This window comes from Leptodactylus fuscus, chromosome 1 (assembly GCF_031893055.1).
Source record: "Leptodactylus fuscus isolate aLepFus1 chromosome 1, aLepFus1.hap2, whole genome shotgun sequence".
Classification (NCBI taxonomy): domain Eukaryota; kingdom Metazoa; phylum Chordata; class Amphibia; order Anura; family Leptodactylidae; genus Leptodactylus; species Leptodactylus fuscus.
Genome location: NC_134265.1, coordinates 234,594,481 through 234,610,190, shown reverse-complemented (window position 1 = coordinate 234,610,190; position 15,710 = coordinate 234,594,481). Strand labels below are relative to the sequence as shown.

At 45.4% G+C, this 15,710-nt stretch overlaps 1 protein-coding gene across 2 annotated transcripts in view; it reads left to right on the top strand.

The window, feature by feature from the left end:
* FRAS1 (Fraser extracellular matrix complex subunit 1) overlaps window positions 1–15,710 on the top strand; it is a 368,631-nt gene that overhangs the window by 246,614 nt on the left and 106,307 nt on the right. For both annotated transcript variants that reach the window (XM_075284507.1, XM_075284497.1), the window contains one exon: window positions 5,713–5,853. In XM_075284507.1, coding sequence (XP_075140608.1) covers window positions 5,713–5,853 — 141 coding nt within the window. The remainder of the gene's footprint in view (window positions 1–5,712; window positions 5,854–15,710) is intronic.

Here is a 15,710-nt window from a genome sequence, read left to right as displayed (position 1 = left end):
ATTACATGTAAATATCTTTTCTTTACTGGTTTTATTATCTCTGTCTGTCTGGCACAGTAATGGACTATAAAAAAATGTGCCTTCTTTTTTCCAGGTCTTTATGTGCAATGTGTGTGTTTTAGTAATTTGTTTGTTTTTACTCATGCTGAGTCTTCAGTGTGGCTTGAGAGTCAGCACCTATTGTGTTAACAGCCCCTCAGCTTGATTCCTTCCCGAGTACAGCTGTCAGGTTACCTCTGTTAGTGGTTTTATTGTAGATTTGAGAATTAGAGTTCCCATGTAGCTTTTTTACGTACTGAATGGAATTAGAGCAAAGAACATAAGTTAAGTTTAATTATCTGTAGATAATGTACAGCTAGGGACCATATAAGAGAACAGTTCAGTTTTTATGGGTGAGTTGTCTGTGGCAAAAGTAGTAAAATAAGTTACTAATATAGCAATCATTTTCATTGCCAAAACTTCTTCACTATATAGGACATTAGCATGTTTTAACCCATTCGCAACATCCGCTGTAATAGTATGACAGATAGCATGTCATTTACATATGGCCACACTGATCAAGCACTAAGAACCCCGGCACCTCGATTAAAGCTGAATGAGCGCCAATTTTCAATTGCCATTTTGGGAACGACTGCTCTATGCAGCCTGTAATGCATTAGCATTCAAGACTCTTAGTAAGTCTAATAATTAAAAAAGTGATGAGAAACACGTACACATTCAGTATCCCTGTGTATTTAAAAAAATATTTGAAAAAAATTTCAGGGATTAACAGGGAGCAACAATAGAAGTTTCATTTCGGCTGATCGAAACAGCTGGGTGAGGACTGTGGCTGCCCCTGCCAGGGAAATAAGCCTCGCGTGCCACTCTTGGCATGTGTGCTGGTGGTTGCCGACTCCTGTTATAAGGAATTTTGGCAATTTAAGAAAGATCAGCAGGATATAAATCAGGATGTCAGCTCAGAGCACGGGCTGTGTGCATCTGTTCACATCAGTCACAGGCCACACACCTCCACACTTTGTGGTTTTAGTGAATACAGCACACTGACAGAATGAAGTCTACCCTAGCATGAGAGACCAACCCCAGGAAGTATCAACCAGCCTCAGTTCTAGCTGAAATGAAGCCCTGAGCTTGTGTCTCCATTGTTTTCAAAGATCTGTTATTTAATTGGTCATCTGCCAAATATATAATAAAACTGATATTTGCATTGTTCATTGTCTCTTAAAGGGATCAATTCATTGGAATCCCAATTTTTCTCCCTAACACGTAGGAATAGCCTTAAGAAAGGCTATTCTTCAACTACCTTTAGAAGACTTCTCCGCGCTGCCGTTTGGTAGAAATTCCGGTTTTCTTCTGTATGCAAATGAGTTCTCTCGCAGCACTGGGGGCATCCCCAATGCTACAAAGAGAACTCTCCAGTGCCTCTTCTATCTTCATCTGGAACGCCTCTCTCCGCTTCTTCTTCCGGCATTGGGCTTCAACCTTCTAGGCATGCGCATTCGGCTCTACCATGGGGTATGGGCAGAACTGACTGCGCATGCCCGCGGCCAGAAGAAGAAGCAGAGAGAGGCATTCCAGATGAAGATAGAGGCGTCACTGGAGAGTTCTCTTTGCAGCATTGGGGACGCCCCCAGTGCTGCGAGAGAACTCATTTGCATACAGAAGAAAACCAGGATTTCTACCGAACGGCAACGCAGAGAAGACTTATAAAGGTAGGAGAAGAATAGCCTTTCTTAAAGCTATTCGTACGTATTAGGGAGAAAAAATGGGATTCCAATGATTCGATCCCTTTAAGTCTTCATTCCGACAGTAATCTACATCGAGGGCGCACCAGCCACCCTTGAGAACAGGGGGTGCCCAGTGGGATCTGTTACTAATAGAGATGAGCGAATAGTATTCGATCGAATAGTAGTATTCGATCGAATACCTCCCTTTGCATAGTTATTGGTGTATTCGGTCGAATACCACGTAGTAAACATTCGATTCCACTCCCACCTTCCCTGGTGCTTTTTTTACACCAAAAACTATGCAGGGGAGATATTCGATAGAATATACTCGCTTATCTCTAATTACGAACATCAACTTTCACAGTTCAGGCCCTCTCTTCACTGTACCAGCCACTGAGGAATGCCAGGGAATTTGGTAGAGAGTATGCCACCGCACCATGAGACTACTACTATTTCTACAACTAGGTGGAGAAAGATCCTATTTAAAAGCCATCCATCATGCAGCCATTTTTCACATTCATGTGACTAAAGCCCAACAGCCTCAGACTACTTGGACATATACTGATACTTATAGTAAAGACACAGATAAAAATAATTGGTGTTGCTTTAATAAGTTTAAATATTACATGAATTTTTAGTTTCAGCAGTTTGTGCATCATTTCATAGCCTTCTCCTTCATTGCCCGCTGTATATTTCACTACTAGAGCAACCTCCTCTATACAGCCCTGAACGCTGTGAAATTGAATTTGCATACATTTATTTACTGCACTGAGAAGTTATGGTGATCCCTTTATAGAAATAAACATGAAATACTAGATTCATGGACATTTTTACCTCCTGCGGATATAATGCAGACTGACTGGCAATCCATTATTTATTAACTCCTCACTGATGACCTTTTACAATGTACTTCTTCCTTCTCCGCTTCCTGCCTGGCCATGAGATAATCAGGTCATCACTATCTCTTATATAAATATTAATGCATCCTACTGTCATCTAAATTCTCATTTCTCCTCTCCTTCTCTATTGTTTTCATTCATCTTAACATCATACTCATACGGTTATTGCTTCTTTGTATATTTATCATTTTATAATATGCTTTAGCTCTGCCTCTACCCCAAGTTGTATTTTGTGTTGGCTGTGAATACATCCCTTGTGTGCCCTGATAATAATAATAATATTCTGTCATCTTGTTATGTCATAGTGAAATCCATGCTAAACAGTGCTTAAACTTGTACAGGCAATGTACTCTGTATGGACTCAGCAAGTGTCTAATATAAAGAACGTCCTAGAACAAACTTCATTCTGCTAAGCATTTAACTAAATAGCTTGAGTCCCATTAAATGAATGTTTTTCACCCTAGTCCTGGTTTCACATTCTTTGTTTGTAGCCAGGTGTGGGAGAAAAATACTGCAAAGTAAGGCCGGGTTCATACGATGTCTTTTGGCACGTAATGTGCCACGTAGACGCCGCGGGAGCTTTTGCGGACCATATACGCTCCCATTGTTTTCAATGGGAGCCAGTGCCGTATACGCGGCGCTATTTTGCGGCTGCCGCAAAATAGCGCCGCGTATACGGTACCGGCTCCCATTGAAAACAATGGGAGCGTATACGGCCCGTAAAAGCTCCCGCGGCGTCTACGTAGCACATTACGTGCCAAAAGACATCGTGTGAACCTGGCCTAAGAATGCTTTCAGAAATAGAAGTGTTAATAGTTTTAGTTTTTGTCAATTAGCAAAATGAAGTGAATGAACAAAAGAGAAATCACATCAATATTTAGTGTGACCATCCTTTGCTTTATTGCATCACGTCTATGGACAATTGTACACAGTTTTTGAAGGAACTCAGCAGGAAGGTTGTTCTAATCATCTCAGATCTTCTGTCCATGTTGCTCAAATCCTAGACAGACTTGATGCTGATATCAGCGCTCTGGGCTGTGTAAGGGCCATATCATCACTTCTAGGATTTCCATCATTGGGGTGTATGATTGGTTCCAAATTGATACTGTAGTAAGGCAACAATGCCCTAAAGATATTGTGGGGAATCACTCAGGTAGATGCTTGTAGCAGTGCAGGAAACAGGGACACAGACACTGGATTGCACACAAGTTCAGGCTTTATTCACTTGTAGTGCATACACTGCCTTTTCAAAGGCACAAAATAAACAAAACAAAAGCCTTCTCGGCTGAGAACTCACTAAACATAGGAAAACTGTTCCCTGACTATACAGAAGCCTGGCAAACCAGGCTCCCATCTTGGCAACAACAACGGGTGCCATAGTACCTGCTTTGTAGGTTTGGTATGGAGAGATCAGCTCTGTCAGTGTGGTGCCACCCTGCTAGTCTTCACACACAGACTAATATCAGACTTTGATTAGTCAGCTAACCTCCCTGGTGTGAATCTTTATCAAACACCCTTTAGCTGCCTGGCTGGGACATACCTGTCTTCCCAGACCACACCCTTTACTCTCTCACAATATCTTTAGTGTGAAGAAAAGCAAGGAGTTTTGGAAATGTATATCATACACTCCTCAGCATTGAAATTGCGAAATCAAGAAGCCCTGAGGTTATGCAAATTAAAGTGTCAAGATTGCAGATTAAATTTTCAAGCACTTAGCTCCAATCTGTGGCATTAAAGCCAGATAGAAAGCTAAGATTTTCAGCCATCTGAAACATCAACTATCAAGTGGTGTGGGATGATTGTACGATGTCTATTTATCAATGTGCCTGTTATTACCAATTGTGACTGAGAGATACAGAAACCTTGTACTAAGATGCCTGCAAAGCACTACTTTCCTGAACAGAGATGTTCAACGTTGCATGTCCTGGTGGATGAAACAACAAAACAAACTAGAACGATAGGCACAGTCTCCCCAGATTGTGGAGACCTCTGTCATGGGCAATGCCATGGAGAGACCTCCACAAGGGAATGTCGCACCAGTCCTACTTCCAGGATTATAGTTTGAGGTGGCATAATATACAGTAGCCAGACCCCTCTAGTCTTCAGTTACAATAACAGTTGAGCATTACATTTGGTCATGGTGTCCCAAGAGCCAATTTTCACATGATAAAGTAGGCCACATATTGCTTTGCTGTTGTGAGAACCCTGAGTGGCCTAAACATGCTGTTGTAGCTTGCAGCTACTCTGGACTTGCCTTCCATCGAGCGCATCAGGGATGTCATTGGTTGAAAATTATAAAGGGAGCTGGCAGCTACCAGTCTCAATGATCTGCATGGTCAAATTTATTTAGTGTGGGATAACCTTCTTTAGACAACCATTAATAACCTCATTGATAGCATGCTAGGGCATTTATGTGTGTGGTGCTTGTACATAATAGTGATTAAAGTATGCTATCCATTTTTTTTTTATCATTTGCATATCATTAACACGTCTGTCAAGTCCACAATGCCAAGTCTTTTCTTTCTTGGTGTTGCGTTTTCCATTTTGAGGAGCACATAAGGCACACTGTAGAGCTATATGTTTAGAGTTTATGCTGGGAAAAGCACTGGACATATACGCTCATTATTTCTGTAGTGCTCCATTCACACAGTGGAGCCCAAATGGTGACTTTTTGGTTTCTGCTGGTTGGTGTGTATAGGCTGAGCTTTCCTATACAGAGATTCACCACAGGAAAAGCAAGAAAACATATTTGATTTTTTTTTTTTTTTACAATGCAACCATTTAGGTGACCGTTGCAATTGTATAGGTATATAGTAGCATACTTTAGAGCCTTCCAACAATGTAATCACATCTTCTCAACTGCCAATGCCACGGCACAATGCCACGAAGCCTTATGCCGTTTATTAAAAGCTTTAACGGCTCAGTTGATAATTTGTCATGCACTTTTCTAGTAGTATCTGGGGTAGTCCAGGTGGACATGCTGTACAGATTATATGACCACATAACAATTTTTGGGTTAAAGTAATATTTATGTTATTTCCAGCTTTGTAGACTGGACCATAAATAGCAATGTCTTTTTTATATTGCAGAATGTGGAATACACTGTCAATTCTGTATTGATCTCAAACACTGTACTCAGTGCAAAGCCCCATTTTACTTGTCGGATGGACAGTGCGTCAAGGAGTGTGATCAGCAGGACCATGTGTCCCACGCTGACCGGACATGTCACTGTAAGTAGACCTAAGACAACAGACACAATAGTTCCTTGCTAACGTTTAAGAGTGTCCTGCTATATGATTTAAAAATTCAGTTTTATTCTGGTACTTTCTGATTAAGTGTTGGAAAAATCAAAGTGCCCCAGACAATTCAGAAAGATGGTTATAGGACAAATGTGCTATAAAAATGATTTTTATTAGAGATGAGCGAACACTAAAATGTTCGAGGTTCGAAATTCGATTCGAACAGCCGCTCAATGTTCGTGTGTTCGAACGGGTTTCAAACCCCATTATAGTCTATGGGGAACAGATACTCGTTAAGGGGGAAACCCAAATCCGTGTCTGGAGGGTCACCAAGTCCACTATGACACCCCAGGAAATGATGCCAACACCTCTGGAATGACACTGGGACAGCAGGGGAAGCATGTCTGGGGGCATCTAACACACCAAAGACCCTCTATTACCCCAACATCACAGCCTAACAACTACACACTTTACACACTCAATACCACCTCTCTGACAGTAGGAAAACACCTTGAAACATGTGTATTTGGCACTTGCAGTGAGGAGAGCTTGTCACCAGCAGTGAATTTGGCCCTTGTAGTAAGTTGAGGTTGGCACCAACATTTGTTTTGAAAATCAGGGTGGATTGAGCCTCTAACCAGCAGAGTTTGGGCAAATTCATGGTGGAGGGAGCCTCTAAACAGCCCAGTTTGGGCAAATTCATGGTGGAGGGAGCCTCTAACCAGCCCAGTTTGGACCAATTAATGGTGGAGGGAGCCTCTACACAGCCAAGTTTTGGGAAATTCATGGTGGAGGGAGCCTCTAACCAGCCCAGTTTGGACCAATTAATGGTGGAGGGAGCCTCTAAACAGCCAAGTTTGGACCAATTCATGGTGGAGGGAGCCTCTAAAAACCCCAGTTTGGACCAATTCATGGTGGAGGGAGCCTCTAACCAGCCCAGTTTGGGCAAATTCATGGTGGAGGGAGCCTCTAAACAGCCCAGTTTGGGCAAATTCATGGTGGAGGGAGCCTCTAACCAGCCCAGTTTGGACCAATTAATGGTGGAGGGAGCCTCTAATTAGCCCAGTTTGGACCAATTCATGGTGGAGGGAGCCTCTAACCAGCCCAGTTTGGACCAATTCATGGTGGAGGGAGCCTCTAAAAAACCCAGTTTGGACCAATTCATGGTGGAGGGAGCCTCTAACCAGCCCAGTTTGGGCAAATTCATGGTGGAGGGAGCCTCTAACCAGCCCAGTTTGGACCAATTCATGGTGGAGGGAGCCTCTAAACAGCCCAGTTTGGGCAAATTCATGGTGGAGGGAGCCTCTAAACAGCCCAGTTTGGGCAAATTCATGGTGGAGGGAGCCTCTAACCAGCCCAGTTTGGACCAATTAATGGTGGAGGGAGCCTCTAAACAGCCAAGTTTTGGGAAATTCATGGTGGAGGGAGCCTCTAACCAGCCCAGTTTGGACCAATTAATGGTGGAGGGAGCCTCTAACCACCCCAGTTTGGACCAATTCATGGTGGAGGGAGCCTCTAAACAGCCAAGTTTGGACCAATTCATGGTGGAGGGAGCCTCTAAAAACCCCAGTTTGGACCAATTCATGGTGGAGGGAGCCTCTAACCAGCCCAGTTTGGGCAAATTCATGGTGGAGGGAGCCTCTAAAAAACCCAGTTTGGACCAATTCATGGTGGAGGGAGCCTCTAATTAGCCCAGTTTGGACCAATTAATTGTGGAGGGAGCCTCTAACCAGCCCAGTTTGGACCAATTAATGGTGGAGGGAGCCTCTAACCACCCCAGTTTGGGCAAATTCATGGTGGAGGGAGCCTCTAACCAGCCCAGTTTGGACCAATTAATGGTGGAGGGAGCCTCTAAACAGCCCAGTTTGGGCAAATTCATGGTGGAGGGAGCCTCTAAAAAACCCAGTTTGGACCAATTCATGGTGGAGGGAGCCTCTAATTAGCCCAGTTTGGACCAATTAATTGTGGAGGGAGCCTCTAACCAGCCCAGTTTGGACCAATTAATGGTGGAGGGAGCCTCTAACCACCCCAGTTTGGGCAAATTCATGGTGGAGGGAGCCTCTAACCAGCCCAGTTTGGACCAATTAATGGTGGAGGGAGCCTCTAAACAGCCAAGTTTTGGGAAATTCATGGTGGAGGGAGCCTCTAACCAGCCCAGTTTGGACCAATTCATGGTGGAGGGAGCCTCTAAAAACCCCAGTTTGGACCAATTCATGGTGGAGGGAGCCTCTAAACAGCCCAGTTTGGGCAAATTCATGGTGGAGGGAGCCTCTAACCAGCAGAGTTGGTGGAAATCAGGGTGGAGGGAGCCTCTAACCAGCAGAGTTGGGGGAAATCAGGGTGGAGGGAGCCTAGTATTAGCAGAATTGTGCAACGCTTATGGTGGATGAGTATGAGGATGCGGAGGAATTGGAGAGGTTGAGTACAGACATGGAGTTTCATGTTGGGGTGCTTTACACAGGTGGGCACAAAAATGACGGCTCTACCCAGTGGTGGTTCATTTTTATCAAAGTGAGCCGGTCGGCACTCTCAGCTGACAGACGGGTGCGCTTGTCAGTGATGATGCCACCGGCTGCACTGAACACCCTCTCAGATAGGACGCTGGCGGCAGGACAGGACAGCACCTCCAAGGCATATAGGGCAAGTTCAAGCCACAGGTCCAACTTCGACACCCAATACGTGTAGGGCGCAGAGGGGTCGGAGAGGACAGGGCTGTGGTCGGAAAGGTATTCCCGCAACATGCGCCTATACTTCTCACGCCTGGTGACACTAGGACCCTCCGTGGCGGCACTTTGGCGAGGGGGTGCCATCAAGGTGTCCCAGACCTTAGACAGTGTGCCCCTCGTTTGTGTGGACCGGTGAGAACTTGGTTGCCTACTGGAGGAACTGCCCTCCCTGCCGCCAACGTCACATGCTGGAAACATCTCCATCATATTCTGCACCAATTGCCTGTGGCAAGCATTGATGCGATTGGCCCTCCCCTCTACCGGAATAAAAGACGAGATGTTGTTTTTATACCGGGGGTCAAGGATAGCAAAGATCCAGTACTGGTTGTCCTCCATGATTTTGACAATACGCTTGTCGGTTGTAAAGCACCCCAACATGAACTCAGCCATGTCTGCCACAGTGTTAATTGGCATGACTCCTCTGGCCCCACCGGAAAGTTCAATCTCCATTTCCTCCTCATCCTCCATGTCTACCCATCCGCGCTGCAACAATGGGACGATTCGAAGTTGCCCGGAAGCCTCCTGTATCACCATCACATCATCGGACAACTCTTCTTCCTCCTCCTCCTCCTCCTCCTCCTCCATTAAACGCAGTGAAGCGGACAGATGTGTGGACCTACTCTCCAGCTGTGACGGATCGGATGCTATCCCTAACTCCTCTGTGTGATCTGAGTTATCCCTGATGTCAATCAGGGATTCTCTCAGAACACACAAGAGCGGGATTGTAAGGCTCACCATCGCATCCTCAGAGCTCACCCTCCTTGTGGACTCCTCAAAGACCCGTAGGATGTCACAAAGGTCTCTCATCCATGGCCACTCATGGATGTGAAACTGAGGCAGCTGACTTTGTGGCACCCTAGGGTTTTGTAGCTGGTATTCCATCAAAGGTCTCTGCTGCTCAACCACTCTATTCAACATCTGAAACGTTGAGTTCCAGCGTGTGGGGACGTCGCACAAAAGCCGGTGTTGTGGCACATGCAGGCGTTGCTGGAGAGATTTTAAGCTAGCAGCGGCTACTGTCGACTTGCGAAAGTGGGCGCACATGCGCCGCACTTTCACCAGTAGCTCTGGAACATTGGGGTAGCTCTTTAGGAAACGTTGCACCACTAGGTTGAAGACGTGGGCCAGGCATGGAACATGTTGGAGTCCGGCAAGCTCCAGAGCTGCTACCAGGTTCCGGCCGTTATCACAAACGACCATGCCTGGGCCCAGGTGCAGCGGCTCAAACCATATTGCCGTCTCATCGAGGAGGGCATCCCTCACCTCGGAGGCAGTGTGCTGTCTGTCCCCCAAGCTGATCAGCTTCAGCACAGCCTGCTGACGTCTACCAACGCCAGTGCTGCAACGTTTCCAACTCGTAGCTGGGGTCAATCTAACAGCGGAGGAGGAGGCGGTGGCGGAGGAGGAGGCGGTGGCGGAGGAGGAGGCGGTAGAGGAGGAGGAGGAGGGGGGTGTTCTTCTCGTGTCCCTGCCAGGAATGTTAGGCGGGGAGACGAGGTACACCGGGCCAGTTTGGGAAGCAGTCCCAGCCTCAACTACATTCACCCAGTGTGCCGTCAGTGAAATGTAGCGTCCCTGTCCGCATGCACTTGTCCACGCGTCGGTGGTCAAGTGGACCTTTGTGCAAAGCGCGGAACTAAGGGCCCGCCTGATGTTGAGTGACACGTGCTGGTGCAAGGCGGGGACGCCACACCGGGAGAAGTAGTGACGGCTAGGGACGGCATAGCGAGGTGCCGCAGTTGCCATCAGGTCCAGGAAGGCGGGAGTTTCAACAAGCCGGAACGCCAACATCTCCTGGGCCAGCAGTTTAGCGATGTTGGCGTTCAAGGCTTGCGCGTGTGGGTGGTTAGCAGTGTATTTCTGCCGCCGCTCCAATGTCTGAGAGATGGTGGGTTGTTGTAAAGAAACGCCTGATGGTGCCTTTGATGGTGCAGGAGAAGGAGATAAGACAGGACCAGGGGAGGATGAGGTAGAAGTCAACAAAGTGGCGGAGGCAGATGAAGTGGTGTCCTGGCTCGTCCTCTGGAGTGCATCGCCAGCACAGTCAGCAGTGGCAGTGGCAGAGGCAGAGGCAGAGGCAGTGGCAGTGGCGTGAACGGCAGGCGGCCTTTGTCCTGCCGTTGCTGCCTGCCACTGATTCCAGTGCTTGGATTCCAAATGACGGCGCATTGAAGTGGTGGACAGGTTGCTCTTCTCAGAGCCCCTAATCAATTTCGAGAGGCAAATTGTGCAGACAACACTATATCTGTCCTCGGCGCATTCCTTGAAAAAACTCCACACCTTCGAGAAACGTGCCCTCAAGGTGGGAGTTTTTCGGGGCTGGGTACGAACTGGAACATCTTGGGAGATTCCGGGTGTGGCCTGGCTTCGCCTAAGCTGCTGACCTCTGCCTCTGCCTCTAGCTACCCTTTTTGGTGCTGCACCTGCCTCAACATCCACACTACTTTCCCCGCTTGACATCCCCCCTGTCCAGGTCGGGTCAGTGTCCTCATCATCCACCACTTCCTCTTCCAACTCCTGTCTCATCTCCTCCTCCCGCACAATGCGCCGGTCAACTGGATGCCCTGACGGCAACTGCGTCACATCATCGTCGATGAGGGTGGGTTGCTGGTCATCCACCACCAAATCGAACGGAGATGGAGGAGACTCTAGTGTTTGAGCATCTGGACACAGATGCTCCTCTGTTAGGTTCGTGGAATCGTGACGTGGAGAGGCAGGTTGAGGGACAATGAAAGGAGCGGAGAACAGCTCTGGGGAGCAGGGACAGTTTGGGTTATTGTTCTGTAAAGCTTCGGAATTTTGGGAGGAAGGAAGACAAGACTGTTGGGTAATAGGAGGAGAGGAGGCAGAGTCTGACTGGCTGCTGGACAATGTGCTGTAAGCGTTCTCTGACAGCCATTGCAAGACCTGTTCCTGGTTCTCGGGCCTACTAAGGTTTGTACCCTGCAGTTTAGTTAATGTGGCAAGCAACCCTGGCACTGTGGAGTGGCGCAATGCTTGCTGCCCCACAGGAGTAGGCACGGGACGCCCTGTGGCTTCACTGCTACCTTGCTCCCCAGAACCATTCCCCCGACCTCGCCCACGGCCTCGTCCACGTCCCTTTCCGGGAGCCTTGCGCATTTTGAATTCCTAGTTAGAAATTGGCACTGTATACCAGTAGTAAAAATTGTGGGTGCACGTAACCCCAATATATTCTTTGAATTACCAGTCAGAAACTGGCACTATATGGCAGTAGCAAGAAATGAGGGTATTTGTATTCCCAATATACTCTTTGAATTCCCAGTCAGACAATGGCACTGTATACCAGTAGTAAAAATTGTGGGTGCACGTAACCCCAATATATTCTTTGAATTACCAGTCAGAAACTGGCACTATATGGCAGTAGCAAGAAATGAGGGTATTTGTATTCCCAATATACTCTTTGAATTCCCAGTCAGACAATGGCACTGTATACCAGTAGTAAAAATTGTGGGTGCACGTAACCCCAATATATTCTTTGAATTACCAGTCAGAAACTGGCACTATATGGCAGTAGCAAGAAATGAGGGTATTTATAACCCCAATATATTCTTTGAATTCCCAGTCAGACAATGGCACTGTATACCAGTAGTAAAAATTGTGGGTGCACGTAACCCCAATATATTCTTTGAATTCCCAGTCAGAAACTGGCACTATATGGCAGTAGCAAGAAATGAGGGTATTTGTATTCCCAATATACTCTTTGAATTCCCAGTCAGACAATGGCACTGTATACCAGTAGTAAAAATTGTGGGTGCACGTAACCCCAATATATTCTTTGAATTACCAGTCAGAAACTGGCACTATATGGCAGTAGCAAGAAATGAGGGTATTTGTATTCCCAATATACTCTTTGAATTCCCAGTCAGACAATGGCACTGTATACCAGTAGTAAAAATTGTGGGTGCACGTAACCCCAATATATTCTTTGAATTCCCAGTCAGAAACTGGCACTATATGGCAGTAGCAAGAAATGAGGGTATTTATAACCCCAATATATTCTTTGAATTCCCAGTCAGACAATGGCACTGTATACCAGTAGTAAAAATTGTGGGTGCACGTAACCCCAATATATTCTTTGAATTCCCAGTCAGAAACTGGCACTATATGGCAGTAGCAAGAAATGAGGGTATTTGTATTCCCAATATACTCTTTGAATTCCCAGTCAGACAATGGCACTGTATACCAGTAGTAAAAATTGTGGGTGCACGTAACCCCAATATATTCTTTGAATTACCAGTCAGAAACTGGCACTATATGGCAGTAGCAAGAAATGAGGGTATTTGTATTCCCAATATACTCTTTGAATTCCCAGTCAGACAATGGCACTGTATACCAGTAGTAAAAATTGTGGGTGCACGTAACCCCAATATATTCTTTGAATTACCAGTCAGAAACTGGCACTATATGGCAGTAGCAAGAAATGAGGGTATTTATAACCCCAATATATTCTTTGAATTCCCAGTCAGACAATGGCACTGTATACCAGTAGTAAAAATTGTGGGTGCACGTAACCCCAATATATTCTTTGAATTCCCAGTCAGAAACTGGCACTATATGGCAGTAGCAAGAAATGAGGGTATTTGTATTCCCAATATACTCTTTGAATTCCCAGTCAGACAATGGCACTGTATACCAGTAGTAAAAATTGTGGGTGCACGTAACCCCAATATATTCTTTGAATTACCAGTCAGAAACTGGCACTATATGGCAGTAGCAAGAAATGAGGGTATTTATAACCCCAATATATTCTTTGAATTCCCAGTCAGACAATGGCACTGTATACCAGTAGTAAAAATTGTGGGTGCACGTAACCCCAATATATTCTTTGAATTCCCAGTCAGAAACTGGCACTATATGGCAGTAGCAAGAAATGAGGGTATTTGTATTCCCAATATACTCTTTGAATTCCCAGTCAGACAATGGCACTGTATACCAGTAGTAAAAATTGTGGGTGCACGTAACCCCAATATATTCTTTGAATTCCCAGTCAGAAACTGGCACTATATGGCAGTAGCAAGAAATGAGGGTATTTGTATTCCCAATATACTCTTTGAATTCCCAGTCAGACAATGGCACTGTATACCAGTAGTAAAAATTGTGGGTGCACGTAACCCCAATATATTCTTTGAATTACCAGTCAGAAACTGGCACTATATGGCAGTAGCAAGAAATGAGGGTATTTATAACCCCAATATATTCTTTGAATTCCCAGTCAGACAATGGCACTGTATACCAGTAGTAAAAATTGTGGGTGCACGTAACCCCAATATATTCTTTGAATTCCCAGTCAGAAACTGGCACTATATGGCAGTAGCAAGAAATGAGGGTATTTGTATTCCCAATATACTCTTTGAATTCCCAGTCAGACAATGGCACTGTATACCAGTAGTAAAAATTGTGGGTGCACGTAACCCCAATATATTCTTTGAATTACCAGTCAGAAACTGGCACTATATGGCAGTAGCAAGAAATGAGGGTATTTGTATTCCCAATATACTCTTTGAATTCCCAGTCAGACAATGGCACTGTATACCAGTAGTAAAAATTGTGGGTGCACGTAACCCCAATATATTCTTTGAATTACCAGTCAGAAACTGGCACTATATGGCAGTAGCAAGAAATGAGGGTATTTATAACCCCAATATATTCTTTGAATTCCCAGTCAGACAATGGCACTGTATACCAGTAGTAAAAATTGTGGGTGCACGTAACCCCAATATATTCTTTGAATTCCCAGTCAGAAACTGGCACTATATGGCAGTAGCAAGAAATGAGGGTATTTGTATTCCCAATATACTCTTTGAATTCCCAGTCAGACAATGGCACTGTATACCAGTAGTAAAAATTGTGGGTGCACGTAACCCCAATATATTCTTTGAATTACCAGTCAGAAACTGGCACTATATGGCAGTAGCAAGAAATGAGGGTATTTGTATTCCCAATATATTCTTTGAATTCCCAGTCAGACAATGGCACTGTATACCAGTAGTAAAAATTGTGGGTGCACGTAACCCCAATATATTCTTTGAATTCCCAGTCAGAAACTGGCACTATATGGCAGTAGCAAGAAATGAGGGTATTTGTATTCCCAATATACTCTTTGAATTCCCAGTCAGACAATGGCACTGTATACCAGTAGTAAAAATTGTGGGTGCACGTAACCCCAATATATTCTTTGAATTCCCAGTCAGACACTGGCACTATATGGCAGTAGCAAGAAATGAGGGTATTTGTATTCCCAATATATTCTTTGAATTCCCAGTCAGACAATGGCACTGTATACCAGTAGTAAAAATTGTGGGTGCACGTAACCCCAATATATTCTTTGAATTACCAGTCAGAAACTGGCACTATATGGCAGTAGCAAGAAATGAGGGTATTTGTATTCCCAATATATTCTTTGAATTCCCAGTCAGACAATGGCACTGTATACCAGTAGTAAAAATTGTGGGTGTATATAGCCCCAATTCTATTGCTAGGGGACTTGCAGGGTATTTCTGGGGTGAAGGTGGGGGGGCACACCGTTGGAACGGGTATCGGGGTATATATCGGGTATACGGGAATACACTGACAGTGTATTCCATTCAGGATCCTGGGAAAGCTGGGTTGCGGCGATTGAGCCCGTCAGTGCCACGTTACACTGACAAGCTTCTCCCTGGAATTTAGCTCTTACAAGAGCTGTTGGTTGTCTTCTCCTTCCTATCCTAGCCTGTCCCTGCCTACCCAGAATCTAAGCCCTAGCTAGCTGGACGGAAACCTCCGTCCTCGGTGAATTGCAAGCTCAGAATGACGCGAAGCTGGGCGTCGCTGTTCTTTTAAATTAGAGGTCACATGTTTTCGGCAGCCAATGGGTTTTGCCTACTTTTTTCAACGTCACCGGTGTCGTAGTTCCTGTCCCACCTACCCAGCGCTGTTATTGGAGCAAAAAAGGCGCCAGGGAAGGTGGGAGGGGAATCGAGTAATGGCGCACTTTACCACGCGGTGTTCGATTCGATTCGAACATGCCGAACAGCCTAATATCCGATCGAACATGAGTTCGATAGAACACTGTTCGCTCATCTCTAATTTTTATCTTACCTGTTCCTCATTAAAATTAGATTT